The 16,046-nt window shown below is 39.8% G+C and overlaps 1 protein-coding gene across 1 annotated transcript in view; it reads left to right on the forward strand.

The window, feature by feature from the left end:
* LOC108245199 (A disintegrin and metalloproteinase with thrombospondin motifs 15-like) overlaps positions 1-11,381 on the forward strand; it is a 12,927-nt gene extending 1,546 nt beyond the window's left edge. The window contains exons 2-8 of the mRNA XM_017431906.3: positions 4,688-4,820; positions 4,927-5,094; positions 7,575-7,858; positions 7,953-8,130; positions 8,212-8,384; positions 9,156-9,331; positions 9,451-11,381. Coding sequence (XP_017287395.1) covers positions 4,688-4,820; positions 4,927-5,094; positions 7,575-7,858; positions 7,953-8,130; positions 8,212-8,384; positions 9,156-9,331; positions 9,451-10,243 — 1,905 coding nt within the window. The 3' untranslated portion in view covers positions 10,244-11,381. The remainder of the gene's footprint in view (positions 1-4,687; positions 4,821-4,926; positions 5,095-7,574; positions 7,859-7,952; positions 8,131-8,211; positions 8,385-9,155; positions 9,332-9,450) is intronic.
* Positions 11,382-16,046: the final 4,665 nt, after the last annotated feature.

Raw genomic sequence — 16,046 nt, forward strand, 5'->3', positions numbered from 1 at the left:
CCCCCCCTGAAACCACATCACTCTGATGCAAAGCCACAAAGAAGAGCTGAGCAAAGCACTGGTTCTGATTGCTCTTCATGGATCCTTGGAGAGTATAGTTTTACAGAAATCCCACTGAATTGCATCTGCACTCCCACATACTTGGTGGATGACACAGTGTCAGTGATGAAGTCATTGCCCTTTCACTTGTCAGTGACATGAACAACTTCCTTTGTGACTTGAAAACTCGAGTTGGAGCTGACTGATCGAGCCAACGGGAAGGCCGCATGTTCAGTAACTGAGAAATGTGCTGTTTAGGGATGATTTCATGTGCTGAAATAACGCAAAAGCGCAGATTCAAAGCTGCTAAAAAGCCAAATGTAATATAAAAAGTGCTGAATTACTTTTGGCCAGTGTCTCTATTATGACATGCACTGTTTTATAAAATGTAATGAGCGTCATTCCCCTCAGGGATACACTTGTTGGAAGTGTCTTGTTTCTTCCAGCCCTTCCCATGCTCCTCTGGCTGTTGAGGGGAGGGGGGGTTCCAGTCCTACCCACCACCCTGTCTGCTCCTCATTAAGCCGGCTCTTAAAGGGAAAACTGCATAGGTTGAGCTTGGAAGTGTACATCAGAGTCACATCCCTTCAGAGTGAAACAAGCTGTTGGAGAGGGGAAGTTCTGCACAGCTTCAGCTGCACCTTCACAAAAACTCAATTCTGTCTGACGTACATAGGTTTATTTTCTTTGCCGTACTGGTTCTCCGTGGTGTCCTCATACATCAAGAGGACATCACCTCGGTGAAACTATTTCAAACACAAAATCCAGACTGTTATCGGGCTTTTGACTCTACATGCACAGCTGAGGTTATAAACTCTGCAGCCGGTTCAGATGACCTTAATAAGCCGAACCGGGCCGCCTACAGTGAGTCATGTGGATATAATTTGCAATATAAAACAGAGAAAAAAGGAAGAAGAAGGGAGAGAAAAAGAGAAAAAAAACAGGCGTCAAGAGATTCTGTCACTATTTCAGTTTACATGCATTCAGGTGACCTCATCTGCATTAATCAGAGGCTTCGCAAACTGAAACAAGCAGAGAAAACACAAGCTGCACTTACAAGAAATGGACAAACTAACAAAACTTCTCATCATCGGCCCAGACTGTTGTGTTTGGAAAAATAAAGTACTGGTGGAGTTTCTAATATAAACGGTTCACGAGAACCAGAATGGTCATTAATTGGTAAAAAAATAAAATGTCACAGTGTGCAGATACAGAGCAGTATTATACAGCAAATTAAAATCTTTACATTTTACTGCATTCCAAAAACAAAAAAAGCTTGTTGGATAAACATTGAAAATGTGTAAAATGATTACAATCAAATACTTTGTGTTACTGAAGTACAGTCTCTTTAAAGAAATGAAACAATATCTCAGACTCAGACGATGAGACAAACTATTAAACTTGGCAAAATGTGCATTACTTTGTTCAACAAGCAATTTAAAAAAAAGTTTAGTTTGTTTAAGTTAAGATGAGAACCAATAGTAGGAAAGAAGTTGAGTCAAAGATATTATGTTGATCCAACCTTTTATGTCACCTTTGATATAAAATATTGACTTTTGAGAGAAATCAATAGAATTGTTTGAAAAAATGTAATTCTTTTCATTAACAAGTTACTTTTAAAGCGTTACATTTAGATACGGCCAACAATGTGAACACATTTTACAAACGTTAACTCAATACGTTTATGTTATGAAAACAGTTTTTATTTATGTCCTTTTAACATCTTGTATTTAGAGTGCAATTTGTTGGGCTTGAACTAAGAATTGACATACCGTATATTAAACGCTAGACACAGGAACATAATGCTGAAGGGGAACCAGAAACAGTGCAAGCGCCCCCTGTAGGCTGCCTCCAGTATAAGCTGAAGTTTGTGTAATTAAAAGGGACATTTGTCTGATTGCATGTGGGGGAGTGTGCAGGACTTCCAGCCTAAAATCTAAAAGCCTGGCTGCAAAAATACAACATGACAGCACCCATAAACTGGACCCTTTTGAACAATAAAACAAAGTGGAAACACTTTATCTATTTTATGTTGATGGCTTAAAGCTCAAAGGTTGTCCCACCTATGAAACAAAGCCTTTTTTATGATCACCTTTAGGACCCAGCATTGTAAATGACCAAAAATGTTATTTTTTCTTAAAATACTGAGTTGATCTAGATTGTACAATATGGACAGTTCAGCTTAGTTTGGTTACAAAACTGCGTACAAAACTGTCAGATCTTATATAGTTTCAAAACTACCAGATATATTTGACAAAGTCCTGTTCCATTTAGTCTTTTAGTTTGTTTACAGACATATTCTCTCCTCAGACTTACTCAGAATTTTAGACATCAAACGATGTCTTTGCATGCATCTCTGCTGGTAAAAGACCTTTCATCTGGTTAAAAATTCAGACGAGTGTCCGTTTTCTAAATGAGTCCGTTTACTTGATGTGTTTTATTGTTTACTGTGACTTTAAGTCAGCATTTACGTTGGATCCATTGTGAGCTGTTAACCAGCCCACAGTGTAATTTTGCAGCTTTTATGAAGACCAACTTGATGATGTCCAGAGGCGACTGTGGTTGTGTTTAAATTCCACTAACAGCCTGATTGCTGTGAAAAGAATGTTGCAAGATTACTCAGTTTATTATGCTACAGACTGATTACTATAAAAGAGTGGCCAAAAGATTAAATCCAACTATAAATCTGCAGGTTTCCCCCGGGAAAGAGGCTGTCCTTCAGCTCATGGTCTTTACTTGTTTTGTAGATACTGAGCTGAGAAAGAAAGACGTTTGTCCATGTTTGGACATCTAAAACTCTGTCTGTAATACTGCTGACTTACAGACAAGAAAAAAAAAACATTTACACCCTGAAGCACAATAGGTAAAAGCATAAAGATCTTTCAGTGATGATAAAAAAAAAAACATTCCTAAAGTGTAGGAAAACCTTCAAACACAAAGAAACCTGACAGATGTGGGAAGTAGGTCAAAGCAGAGAACAAACTCCCTGACATGATTGTTTTCTCTCCCTTGCTCATCATGCTGTTTTTTTTCTTTTGTTGTTTTTTTTTTGTAACTCAACTGACCCAAGCTTTTACATGTCTTCTTTGCACACGAGCACATCTGGATTCGATTTGCACCGGTCAACAACTGTGGCTTTTTGCGGTTTACTTTTGGAAAGATTCGTCAGAGCACTCAAGGTCTTCACTTGGCACCATGTTTTATTATTGCGTTCAGTGCAGCCTAAGGCTTTTGGGCGAGTGTCTGAGATTAATCTAGTCGTATTTGATGCTCGAGGTTCGTCGAGGTTCTGCACATTTGGAAATGTGGAGTCTTGATGTGCTGTTTTGGTACCAGGCGGATGGGCAGTTCTTTGTGGCATTTAGAGCTGAGTTTGTCCTGTGATTATAGGGTTAAGGTCCAAATGGACACTGGCTAAAATTGGCTTTTAAAGCCTAGCGGTAGAGAAATAGGTCATTTGGAAACTCTGCTCTGCCGTGGAAGTGCTATGGTTACATTACCTCATAGCAGAAGGTGTGCTCTAAACACTGTTAACCACTAAAAGGTTTTAAAGACTGGGTGGTGGAAGGCACAACTCAATCTTTTCCCAATCTTCAGCACACGTCTGACCAAGAAAAGACAGCCTAAAGGACGCTCAATAATGCTACTTGTTGTGAAATAACATTGCGGTCAATCAAGTTAATTCCTAAAGTCTGTCAACCAGGTGACGTCTCTGCAAGAAGCCAGGCTCAGCTGCAGACAGTTTCATATAAACTTCAGTCTGAAGGGTAAAACCTAGCCAAGTGATGAAATTCTGTCATATTTCTGCTGTTTTCAACGTGCATGAGTCACAGTTCACTTATGAACTGAGAGCATTTGCTTGACTATTTCGCTTATTCATCTTTTTCAAAGGCATTAAATGGCAGAAAGTTGGACATTTTGGTTAATACTTTGCCAAAGATTGTTTCAACGGATTTGATGAAATCCAGGATTTTTTCTTTTGCTTTCCTTCTTTTTTTGTCATTTAAGCTATTCCTTATGGACTGGGCTCAGAAGGCCTTGGTGGACTTAGTTTCAAACAAACATAGATGAATGGATGAACAAAATTGTGGCCATTGTCCAGCTAATGTCCTGGAAATGTGAAGCTAGACGTTCCTTTGGTAGATGTGACCTCATCTGTATGAAAGTTGAGGAACTTAGTCCCAGAATGCATCATAGCAAATTTACAAATTTGCCAAAAGTCTATTGGAGCTGGAATTTTAATCTTCCAAAGGGATATTTTAAAAGCTGAACTTTGTAGACAGTCAGTTTTTTTTTTAAGAAATAAGGTGTGGCCTTTTTTAATAAATCCAATTTTCAAACCCTAATTACAGAGTTGCCATTTGGCAAATTGTGCTGATAGTTCTTTGGAAGCATAAGCACTTTATTTTTCATTATTAAGCCAAGTGTCATCGTCCTTTCCAGTTCCAGCTCTCTGCGATTTAGGATACAGCGTAAGGAGAAAATTACTAATAACTCATTGAGGTTTTACCTTTAACAACTTTGCACCATAGCTGCTGGTTGTTTATAGCAGGTTTCCACTGCGTCTAACAGAAATTCTGTTCTTGAAAGTTTTTATGCTGGCTTGGATTTCCACTCTGCCTTGCTTAGATGTTGTTTTGACCCACAGGACCTTTGTGGAGCATCTACCTGTGACACTCTTGGCATGGCAGATGTTGGCACCATGTGCGACCCAAAGAGGAGCTGCTCGGTGATCGAAGATGACGGCCTGCCTTCAGCCTTCACCACTGCTCATGAACTCGGTATGCCACCCGGTTTCAATCAACATGCATGAGTTTTTATACTTTCTGTATTTCCTATACGCCTGTATTTTTGAAGCACACCTGACATCTCGTTCCTTCCCAACAGGTCATGTGTTCAACATGCCTCACGACAATGTGAAAGCCTGCGAGGATGTGTTTGGGAAACTGCAGGACAACCACATGATGTCTCCCACACTCATTCAGATCAACCGCACCAGCCCCTGGTCCCCCTGCAGCGCCGCCATCGTCACAGAATTTCTGGACGGTGGACACGGTGAGTTCCTGTGGTTGAATGATAACAGAACTGAAGCCAAAGTCAAAACAATAGTTCAGATATTCTGAAACTGATTTCTGTGAAAATCCGGCTAATATGAGCACACCGAGACCAAACTTAAAGCAAGTCATATCTCAAAACTTTTATTTTGTGTAGTACAACAGGTAAGATGTTAAATGTTTGCAACCTTTCCACAGAGTCCCTTTTCAAAAGATCTTAAGACAGACACTTTAGAGACATTTAAGTTGTTTCCTGAAGCACTGATTGCGAACAAACTAGTTACAGAGACCGCTTTTTCATTGTGGTAGTCACTTTTTGTCAGTACAGATCAGGCTCGTTCTGTTCAAAATGTTTCACATTTTTCTGGCTTCACACGTCTGACTTCCAATATAACTGCAGTCACGTAAGAAAAACTGTAAGTGACAGAATGGATGAACACAAGAGTGAATCAGCCAAACCTCATATGTCGCAGTTCTGAGGGAAAGGACCAGCAATAACTAAAAAGGGTTTTATTCTTTTAGGATTCAGATTCTTTACCAAACAAGCCAGACCACAGGACTTGGCCTGGGAGCAATACTAAACTTTTATTTTAAAACTGCAACCACATCTGTCCCAAATTACAGGGCTTGGTCTTGGGAGAGTCACCCCGGCGGTTTGGACAAGAGGTGTATCTATCCAGCACTCCCCATGCAGGTTTACCCCAAATAGACAAACGATTTTTTTATTTTATTTTTTTTTGCTTTTCTCCGTGTTTGGTTTGGAGTCAGTAAGAGGAGACAAACCAGTGAAAGAAAGAGACACTTTTGATTTTGACAGTAAATGATTCCTTGTAACCTGGGTTTTACATCATGAATCTAGACCTCAAACTGCTGAGAGAAAGGTAAAAAAATAACATGTTCCTTCATGTTTGAGGCAGTTTTTATGTAGCGATGTCTGTTTTAACAATCATTAGTTCTTATCTATCCACATGCAAACACAGACACTGCCAAGCTATTGTTTCCCATGATTGCTCTTCAGAGAGAGAGAGAGCAAGAGGGAAGAGGTGAGGTGTGGGTTATTAAGTGCAGAGTGATTTGTATATACAGCAGTGAACTATCAGCTAATCAGTCTGTTTCTTCTGCCAAATCTGGTGTAAAAATCATTGGGAACAAGTTTGCTAGCAGCTGTTGCTCATTCAGCCACATCCTTGTTATCTGTTGAGGATAAACGGCATCACAAACAGTCCAGGGTCAGACATCCCATTCTTCCGCCCTCCCTCCAGTGCACTGCTTTTTAATGGAACAATTTCTCAAAAATAGATGGGGTTTGTGGCAACCATGCTTTGACCTTTTCAGTCCCTACTAGCTGCCTGTAATTTCAAGCCCTAATCTAAGGATCTAACAATGTCTAACAAGCCCACCCTTGTTGCAAATCATGGAACAAGGGTGGGCTTGTGGGTTTACAGGGAGAGTTTGAGGATGGGCTGGGGTAGGCATGTTTGTGCGTACAACTCTGGGATAAACTCCATGCACGGCATTAAGCTGTATTAACTCTTCAAAGAAACCAGAAAACAAGAAAAATGCACCCCACACACAATCCCACAATCCCACACATGTTTAATGACAGGGATGATATACTCTTTTTTTCAAATTTATGAGTAAACATCACATTGTTTTTAATGTATTCTTATATTTAATGACTTTTCAAAATGTGTGCTGTCTGTAAAGCTGCACTAAAAGTCTGTAAATGCTTTGAAACTTCCAGCAGCTCACTTGTCAGTCCTAAAGGAATGTGGTCAAATCTTCCTCTAATTAACAGAAAAGTTGATTGAATTATTAGCTCACAGGGAGTTGTACATGTATTATTAAACATACTGAATTTGTTAACCAGTAGGCCACCCTGAAACAACAGGAGCCTCGATCAGAAGTTTGTTGTTGCAGATTAGAAGACCCAATCAGGGCAAAATATGAACCATTTCTGATAAAACCTGTTTCAGTTTATCTACATTTCTGGCATATCTTTGTTGAATGGCTATTCTTAGATCAGGAATTATTCTTGACCTTTTTAAAAAATCATTGTCATTCTTTTCAGGCCCAAAAACACATCACCAAGTACTTTAAAGGCATACTGTACCTGTGCGTTTCTGGTCATCACCCCTAAGTCTCAGCTAATCGATGATAAAATTTTCTCCTGTAAAAACTTACTCCTGAAATTTTAAATTCTTAAACCTCCTCATGTTTATGGCCTGTTTTCACCCTAAAGGAGCAAATCAGTCCCAAACATGATGCTCTGAGATGAAATTCTAATGTTAGTATACAGTGCTTCTTATCTTCTAAATAACAGTGGTGTGATTGTTTTTTGTCTCATCTATTCACACATTTTGTTTCAGATGTGTTTCAGATGTAAAGTCTTAAATAATTCATATTTTTTTGTTCTTCCAAAAATCAGAGAACACATTAAAATTATTTTAACGCTCATTTCACTTTGACTTTCTCTTTCAGGGGACTGTTTGCTCGACCAGCCCCAGAAACCCTTAGTTCTTCCCGACCTTCTGCCTGGATCAACCTACAGCCTCAACCGTCAGTGTGAGCTCGCCTTCGGGGAGGACTCCAAACCTTGTCCTTTCATGCAGCCACCATGCAACCGTCTGTGGTGCACAGGAAAGTCCAGCGGCCACCTGGTGTGTATGACTCGGCACTTCCCCTGGGCAGATGGCACCCATTGTGGTGATGGACAGGTCTGTGACCGAGGGGTCTGCTCTGCCAAACATGTCCAACATGTGAAGGTGAGACACGCACAAGGACCTTAGTTACAACTATCAGCCAACACAAGGACACCTTTGATGGACACTGTCCTTTTTTTGCCTTTTGTTTTTCCAGGTGGATGGACGCTGGGGTAAGTGGGGTCCGTTTGGTTCCTGTTCGCGGACATGTGGAGGTGGCGTCCAACTTTCTAAAAGAGAGTGTAACAACCCAGTTCCATCAAACGGGGGCAAATACTGCCAGGGAGTTCGGGTCAAATATCGCTCCTGCAACCTCAACCTCTGCCCAGAGACAGGTAGGAAACACTTTCCACAGACAACTAAGTCCGATGACTGCTCTGTTCTTACTCGCTGTACCCTTCCTCCATTTTGTGTAGGTAAGACATATCGTGAAGAGCAGTGTGAGACCTCTGGCCACAGTTTTAATAGTAACCGTTTAACCCACTCTGTGGTGTGGGTACCAAAGTACTCCGGAGTGTCCCCCAATGACAGATGTAAACTCATCTGTAGGGCTAACGGCACCGGCTACTTCTACGTCCTGGCACCCAAGGTAAACAGCAAGAGTACTGTTATTTTATTTTCTTGTCTGAACAAATGTTAAACCAAACTATTTGGCAATTACATCTAATAAAGTAACCCTTTTGGGCTGAGAAGTCCAGGGCCACAGGTGTGTTTAGTGTCAGGTCTAAACAGGTCATTGCAGACTGAAATAGCTCATTTTAAAGATAAAGATAAATAAATTTATCACTCACACAAGCTCTAAATACACTAGGTAAGAACATTTCACTTTAGTTTTGTTCCTGGGTGAAAACCACAATTTCCCAATTCTTTCTAATTAAATAAAATGAAAAAAAACAAACTATTTTGATCCCAAAACTTTGCTTTTGTGGTTTGACAATGAATCTACAAATTTGCCTTTATATGATGTAAAACCAGTTACTATTGACTTTGAAGTAAGTTTACTTTGCCAAACCTGTTATCTTAAAAAAAAATAGTTCTCAAAACATGGCAAATAAGTTTAAACAATCTAAAAAAAATGCAATAAAAAAGCCACAAAAAGCAAAGTTTTAACAGAATAATTGGCATTTTCTTTTGTTTTGCAATAAAAGGAGATGGGAAATGACATTTACATGCCAGGAACAAAACTCCTGTTACATAATTATATAGATAAACTTGACAAAGTCTCAAAAATTGTTTTCCTCCTGTGAATTATATAGTTTTTTATGTTAGCGAAATTTGATAGTGAATATTAAATGTTTTTTTGTTTATTTGCTTCATGTAGCTTGAAATTTAACCTTGAAAGTGTCTTTGTGTATTTCAGGTTGTGGATGGGACTCCGTGCTCTCCAGATTCCACGGGAGTTTGTGTCCAGGGAAAGTGCATCAAGGCTGGATGTGATGCTAAAATTGGCTCCACTAAGAAGTTTGATAAGTGCGGAATCTGTGGCGGCAGCACCAAGGGCTGCAAGAAGGTGTCGGGACTCTTCACGAAGCCTACGTGAGTAAAACCTGCGTCATCATCAGATAGCTTTGTGCCATTCTTTTTGTCCCTCTCACTTCTGCTTCATCGGCTTCGCTCCTAGATAACAACTAATCGCACAATGTTTTTGCATGCAGGCATGGCTACAACTTTGTCGTCATGTTGCCAGTGGGTGCAGCCAACATAGACATTCGTCAGCGAGGCTACAAGGGAATGCTGAGCGATGACAACTATTTGGCTGTAAAGAACAGCGAGGGCCATTACTTGCTCAATGGAAATTACATAGTTTCAGCTGGCGAGAAAGATATCCTCGTAAAGAACAGCCTGCTGCGCTACAGCGGCACATCCGGCCTCTCAGAGACCCTGCAGGCTGTGAAGCCCCTGGGAGAAATCTTGACCGTGGAGGTGCTGTGTGCCGGCAAGATGACTCCACCTCGCATCCGCTACTCCTTCTACCTTCCCCGTCAGACCAAGGAGGACAAAACTCTGAAAAAAGAGGTGCGAGCCAACTCAGAAAACAGTGTCCTGATACACGATGGCAGCACAGAGAAAGGAGACGACAACCTAAAGAGTTCTTACAGCAAGGAGGATTCCAATGTTGGGAAATGGATAACCTCCCCCTGGAACAAGTGCTCGGTGTCCTGCGGTCGCGGTTTCCAGAGGAGGCTGGTGCAGTGTCTAAGAGCGGATGGGAAGCCAGGGCTGAACTGTGATTCTTCACAAACACCTTCAGCCACTAGAGCTTGTGAAGAGCCTTGTGCTGAGTGGCACATTGGGCAGTGGTCGCCCTGCTCCAGAACCTGTGGGAAGGGCTTCAAGAAACGTATGCTGCACTGCAAAAGCCCAACTGGAGATCTTCTTATGAGGGACCGCTGCAGTAGAGCTCGTAAACCACAGGAGCTGGACTTCTGTAACCTAAGGCCTTGTTAGAGACCTAAAACTATAAACTTCTAATGTTTTTTTATGTTTTAAATGGACTCAAATGAATCATCCTGCAAGTATTACACCGTATCTCTCATGCAGATTTTTCAGTCTGCATCACTGAACTGGTAAAGGACATTGATGGACATTGTTTGGAAGAACAAGAAGAATATTAGAGAGTCAAAGTCAAAGGATGATTGCTGGATAAATAAATGCCAATGCCATCAGTTTAGCTTTTAAAAAAATGTTCTGAAGTAACTGATTGGATTACAAATAGGAAGTGAAATCAATTTTAAATTCCCTGTGCTGTCAAGAGGTACAAAATGAACAGTTTTAAGCAATCAATCAATGGTACTGTGTGAGTCTGGAACCCATTTTATGCTATATCAGTAAAACTGTCCAAGCTTGCACGGACAAGTCAACTTCCTGCCAAGAAATGACTGCAAGATTTTCTTAATAGCCAATGTACCAAAATAGAAAACTGGCAATTTTGCAGGCTTGTTTTCCCCTTGGTATCTTGTTTTAATTTGAACAGATCTACAGATGCTGTTGCAGCATCATGCAAATAAAAAATAGAAACTAATGGCGACCAGCTGTAGTGAGTAGAAACTGATAAAACCTTCAATGCCTTTTGACAGTGGCAACCCCATTAAACACAATTCTCCTCCAACAACGTCCACAGAAGGAACAATGAAACTCTACTTTATTCATTTAGATTCATCTGAGAGTCAGATTTTGAGTTTAAACTAAAAGCTGAAGTCATGCCAGTGACCGTTTCGACCTGTCTGAGTTTGGTTTCATCTCATCCAGTTGTGTAACTCTGGGATCAGTTATTTCATTGGGCTGCACTCTGCTCGGCCCTTTAGACATTTAGGCTCAGGGGCTTTGTACACCAGGTTTGTATCATTAAGCACAGAGACGGTGATGGTGTCTGATACATTGTGTTAACCTATCTGTTGTAGTTGCAACACAAAGCAAAACAGCCACCAAGCAATCAGGATGACTTTTCGCTTCTTTTGCTTTGATTTCTTGTCAGAATGCATCAACAGTTATTATACAAAACAAAAGGGGCAAAAAAAATAGGTTCCTAAAACAAAACATTTTCTGTATAAAACCTTTGGCAAAGTTAAACTGTTGATCCAGAGTTCAGCTGCAATTATCAATATCATAAGCTGAAAGAATTTGCATCAATCTGTTTTTGAACGTTTTGCATTCTTTTGTATCGTTTGTCATTAAGTGCTGGAAAACAAAGTGATTCAGTTTGTCAGTTGACATTTTGGATGCAGATATTTGAGCAGTACGTTAGTGCCAGACAGTCAAGCATCTCTTCTTCAACTGGTGCAGAAACACATCGAATCAAACCTTTACCTTTTCTGTGTGTAAATATGATTGACTTAAACTGCGTATTTTAAATTTTGCAGCAATATCAAACAAAAATGATACAAGCTTGGTATGCAAAGCTTTTTAGAGTGAGTTTTTCTTGCACATTCATCATGTTTCACTGCAGCTGCCACTTGACCTCAGTCATTCGTCTTCACAGTCTTCAGCCAGTCCTGAAGCCTGTTACGTCAAGCCTGTCTGGAACAGTTACTACAGATAATTTATTATCAATGAAACAATAAAACACAGAGGGAATGTCTTATCCTGGAACATCTTTATTCATGGCTCTCTAAAACAAGTTCTTTCTGCAGCCTTCAAGTAATCCTCTTTTCCATTATAAACTTCTTTTTGTAGGAGGCCACGTTGAAGAGTCCAGCACTTAACTTCTGGACGGATCTTGCATTAGTTGGACTTTTATTTTATTTTATTTTTTAAATCAGCTTTTGCACTTTGTACAGCAAAAGAAAACAGTGACTTACATGAGCTGTGCTGTATACTATGTATACATTTATTCAGCTCTGTGCAAAAAACAGAAAAAAAAGTTGATACTTTTTTTTTTTTTACGCAGACATTTGTAATTGTCTCTGACTTCTGCATATTTATTCCAAAAATAAATAAAGCAATTACTAAAACAGTTGTCTGTACTTTGCTTGTTTTTCCTATTATGACATAAAAACTGATTTATCAACCCGCATCTTGCCTGCAAAGTGTCACCTCCCTCTCAGTTTTTCTCATTTATAACTCTTGAACTTGCAGAAACTTATTTTGTTGTGAAAAAGTACTGATGCGTGCTTTTGTGGATATTGCTTTTTAGCTCAGTGTGCCAGATGGTTTTTGGTTATATTTGAAGAATTGGTCAGTGCATAAATAAGCTGTGAATGCACCTCTTCTAGCACTAAAGGAGCATTTATTTAACTACAATCTTCTTCAAATTTTGTTTCTAATGCTGCGAAAAAACTCCCTCCACTTTACTGATGTAAATGTGGTAAGAAGAAGGCAACATTAATTGGTGACAGACTGTGAGAACATTCAGAAAGTAACGGTTTTATATGTAAGACTTTACTTTGAGTTGGCTTTTTTTACATTTGCAATACTGACACTATGAGACATCAGCAATGACCTTAGAGAAGCAGCTGTTGCTGCCCATCAATTTGGGAAGGGTTAAAGGTCATTTCCAAACAATTCTAGGTTCATTTTTCTATAGCGAGAAAGAATATTCTTAAGTGGAAAATATTTAAGAATGCTGCCAGTCTTCCTGGGACTGGATGTCTCAGCGAATTCACCCCAAAATCAGACTGTGCAATGCATGAAATAACAGAAAAACCCAAGAACCCCATCTCAGCCTCCACAGGCCTCAGTTAGCAGGTCAAAGGGTAAAGTTCATAAAAGGACAATTAGAAAAAGACAAAACAAGTCTGCCTGGTTATGCTCGGTGGTGGAAGGCTGATGATTTAGACTTTTTTTGCTGCCACAGGACACCTTGTACTCATGGAGTCAACCTTGAACTCCTCTGTAGACCAAAATATTCTAGAGTTAAATGTAAGGAATTCTGGCTACTATTGGGTCATGGAACAGGACAATGATCCAAAACACAGTAGTAAATCTACAACAGAATGGCTAAGAAAACAGAAAAAGAGGTGTTGCGATGGTCCACTCAAAGACTTCAACCTGACTGAGATGTTGTAGTGGGACCTTAAGAGAGCTGTGCAGAAACAAATATCTGCAAAACTCAATCAGTTGTATCAATGTTATGAAGAAGAGTGGGCCAAAAGTCCTCCACAACCACGTGTGAGACTAGTAAAGTCATACTGGAAATAACTACTGAGAGTTATTGTTGTTAAAGGAGACTGGAAGAGTAAAAACTTTGTTTCCACTATGAAACACGTTGCTCTTTTAAGACAGAAACACTCTCCAGCTCTGATGCGGCTGCAGCCTCGGCAGAAACTGTTGAGTTCTGTCTCACCTCAAACCCACTCCTTGTTGCCACTATGGGAAGCTGATCGGTCCAAACATGGTTTCCTTTAAGAAAGACAGCTACTCCTGCAACATTAATTTTACTTTAAGAGTCATTTATTTGGTTCGATTAAAGCATCTTTTTACAGGTCAGCAGTAACATGAAACAGAAACAAATCAGGAAGTAAATGAACCTTTAAAACATACATCATTCCGTTCCCCTATAGGTTCTCTGCTCCTGCTGTTTAAATTCACCACATTAATGATCAGTTCTCACATCTGCATCTATAGTAATGGGTGGCCGAGATGCCTTGCAGCATTTCCCCCGTAGCCTTTAAACTGGACTTTGCTATGAATTTGTTTCACGGTCAACATTGCAGCCATGCAGCTACAAATATTTTCCACCGGGTGAGCAGTGATGTGAACTCATTCTCCCTGCTTGGGTCCAAGAATGCAGCTGTGTGTCGAGGTGGAAATTTTGAATTGTGCAATGCTCACATGTATGTCTGGCTGTCTGGTTTTAAGAAATAGGTCTGTGAGTTTGTAGGCAGTCTTGTGTCAGACTTTTTTTTAGGGGGGGTGGATTTCAAGAACTCTGAGGAGTCTGAGGACTCTGACCTACATAGGAGCAGATAAATAGAAAACTTGGTTGGAAGCCAAATGAAATATTTATTGGTTCCATTGGTTGCCTTTTGCCTGGCTTGTAGTTATATCTAATTGCAGGCTTAATGTTTTAATTGAGCCAAACATCTTATCACAAAAATGTCTGGTTGAGAAAGCTCACAGATTAAGTCTTTACGTGGGAAAAAGTTATTTTTATTTTTGGAGATTTATATTTCATCTTAAAATGAAAGTTTTCATGTGGGGTTCTGAATAAAAATTTTGAATCATTTTTTTGTGGATAGCTCTTTGGACGACTTCAGTTTGGAGAAACAGAGCTTAATTCTGACCAGATTGACGAGCTAACAGCTAGTCTGAGCTGGGTCGAGAACAAAGTGGAGTTCTGCCATCTTGACACAACTTAATATCAAATGTCTCATAATGGTTCGTGCAAATGCTTTTTTATAAACCTTTAACTCACTGTGAATTTTGCATTACATAGTTATTTAAATATAATTTTATGTTTAAGTAAAGCCCAAACAGTGGCAGCAGCAGTTAGCTGTAGCACTTCTGGTGCAACCTGTGGTGCTTCCTTTAGGAACATCATAGTATTTCTGCTGGAATAGCCACATGACAGCGGAAAGGTTTATCAGATAGTTTTTGCATGAACTGCTACAAAATCTTTGAATTTGCAGATGTTTTAAAATGGCAGCCATCTTCTTTGGTCTAGTGTTCAAGCAAGCAGTCAGAATTAAAAGGTATTTCTCCAAAGTGAGATGGTTCAAAAGGTCGACTACAGGTAAGATATTAAGTGTTCGTCACCTTTCCACAGAACCCCACTTTAGAAGAGCTGAGCTGTTACTTTAAGATCAATGGTGGATAAGCTCAAATGGTCTGAAGTTGTGGTTTATGTAGAATTTTTTTTCTAAAGGTTTGATAATATGAAAGAATTAGATCAAGTAAATTATGCATTGTGCTGTAAGAGACACACGGCCTTATGTGACATTATTTATATCATTAGCATCCTCAAATCCGTTTGGAAAAATATTTATATTAGACAAAAAGATCTGACTGCATTTATTGAAAAGAAAAGTTGATTTATAGCCTAATTTTCTAGCCAGACGATAAAAATTCCTGCAAAGTTTTCCTGCATTTTTTTTTACCCTAAAAAATGAACTGATTTTGATAAGTTTCTCTTTGCTGTGGCTCTGCTGAGAGACTGTCACAACCGCACACCAAATCCAAGCTATACCTCGCTATATGCAAGCAGCTTCTTCCTCCAAGGAAGAAGGAGACTAATGTAAACAACAGAGTTTATCACGGAAGAAGTAGACAGGGCTTTCGTGCACGTTATCTCCACAACAATAAGTCTTCTTTTACATCCTGATTTACTCTCCACAGCTGCGGGTTGGATGTCGTTGAACTACAAACTTTACTGCATTTCCTGTTAAAATAAATAACCCATCTCTCTGCATTCTTTTGCTCTGTTTTTGTGGTTCCCTCATGGCCAAAAAAAGCATTAACCCATGATCAGAGGAACCATCATGAACCGATGGGGAGCTGACAGTGTCTGTAAGCAGTTAAAGAACATAGCCCAGAGAGGGGAAAAAATCCATTTGGGATCTTCTGTCTGATCAGCAGCAAATATGTGTTTGCGCTGCTTGTGCTGAGTCCCATGGACTGCCCACCGCAACGCTTTTAATAAGTCTCAAACATGCCATTTGCACATTGTCTTTGCAGCTATGAGTTTGTACTTGGAGAAGCTCAAACGAGCCTTGTTTTTGCACATCTATGAGGAGATCTGCTGAGTGCAGCAGGAACAGGATCAGCCTTCTAACAATGGTGACAGCTGACCCACAGCTGACCTCTGCTAACAGAG

Source organism: Kryptolebias marmoratus, linkage group LG13, assembly GCF_001649575.2.
Source record: "Kryptolebias marmoratus isolate JLee-2015 linkage group LG13, ASM164957v2, whole genome shotgun sequence".
In the NCBI taxonomy this organism is placed as follows: domain Eukaryota; kingdom Metazoa; phylum Chordata; class Actinopteri; order Cyprinodontiformes; family Rivulidae; genus Kryptolebias; species Kryptolebias marmoratus.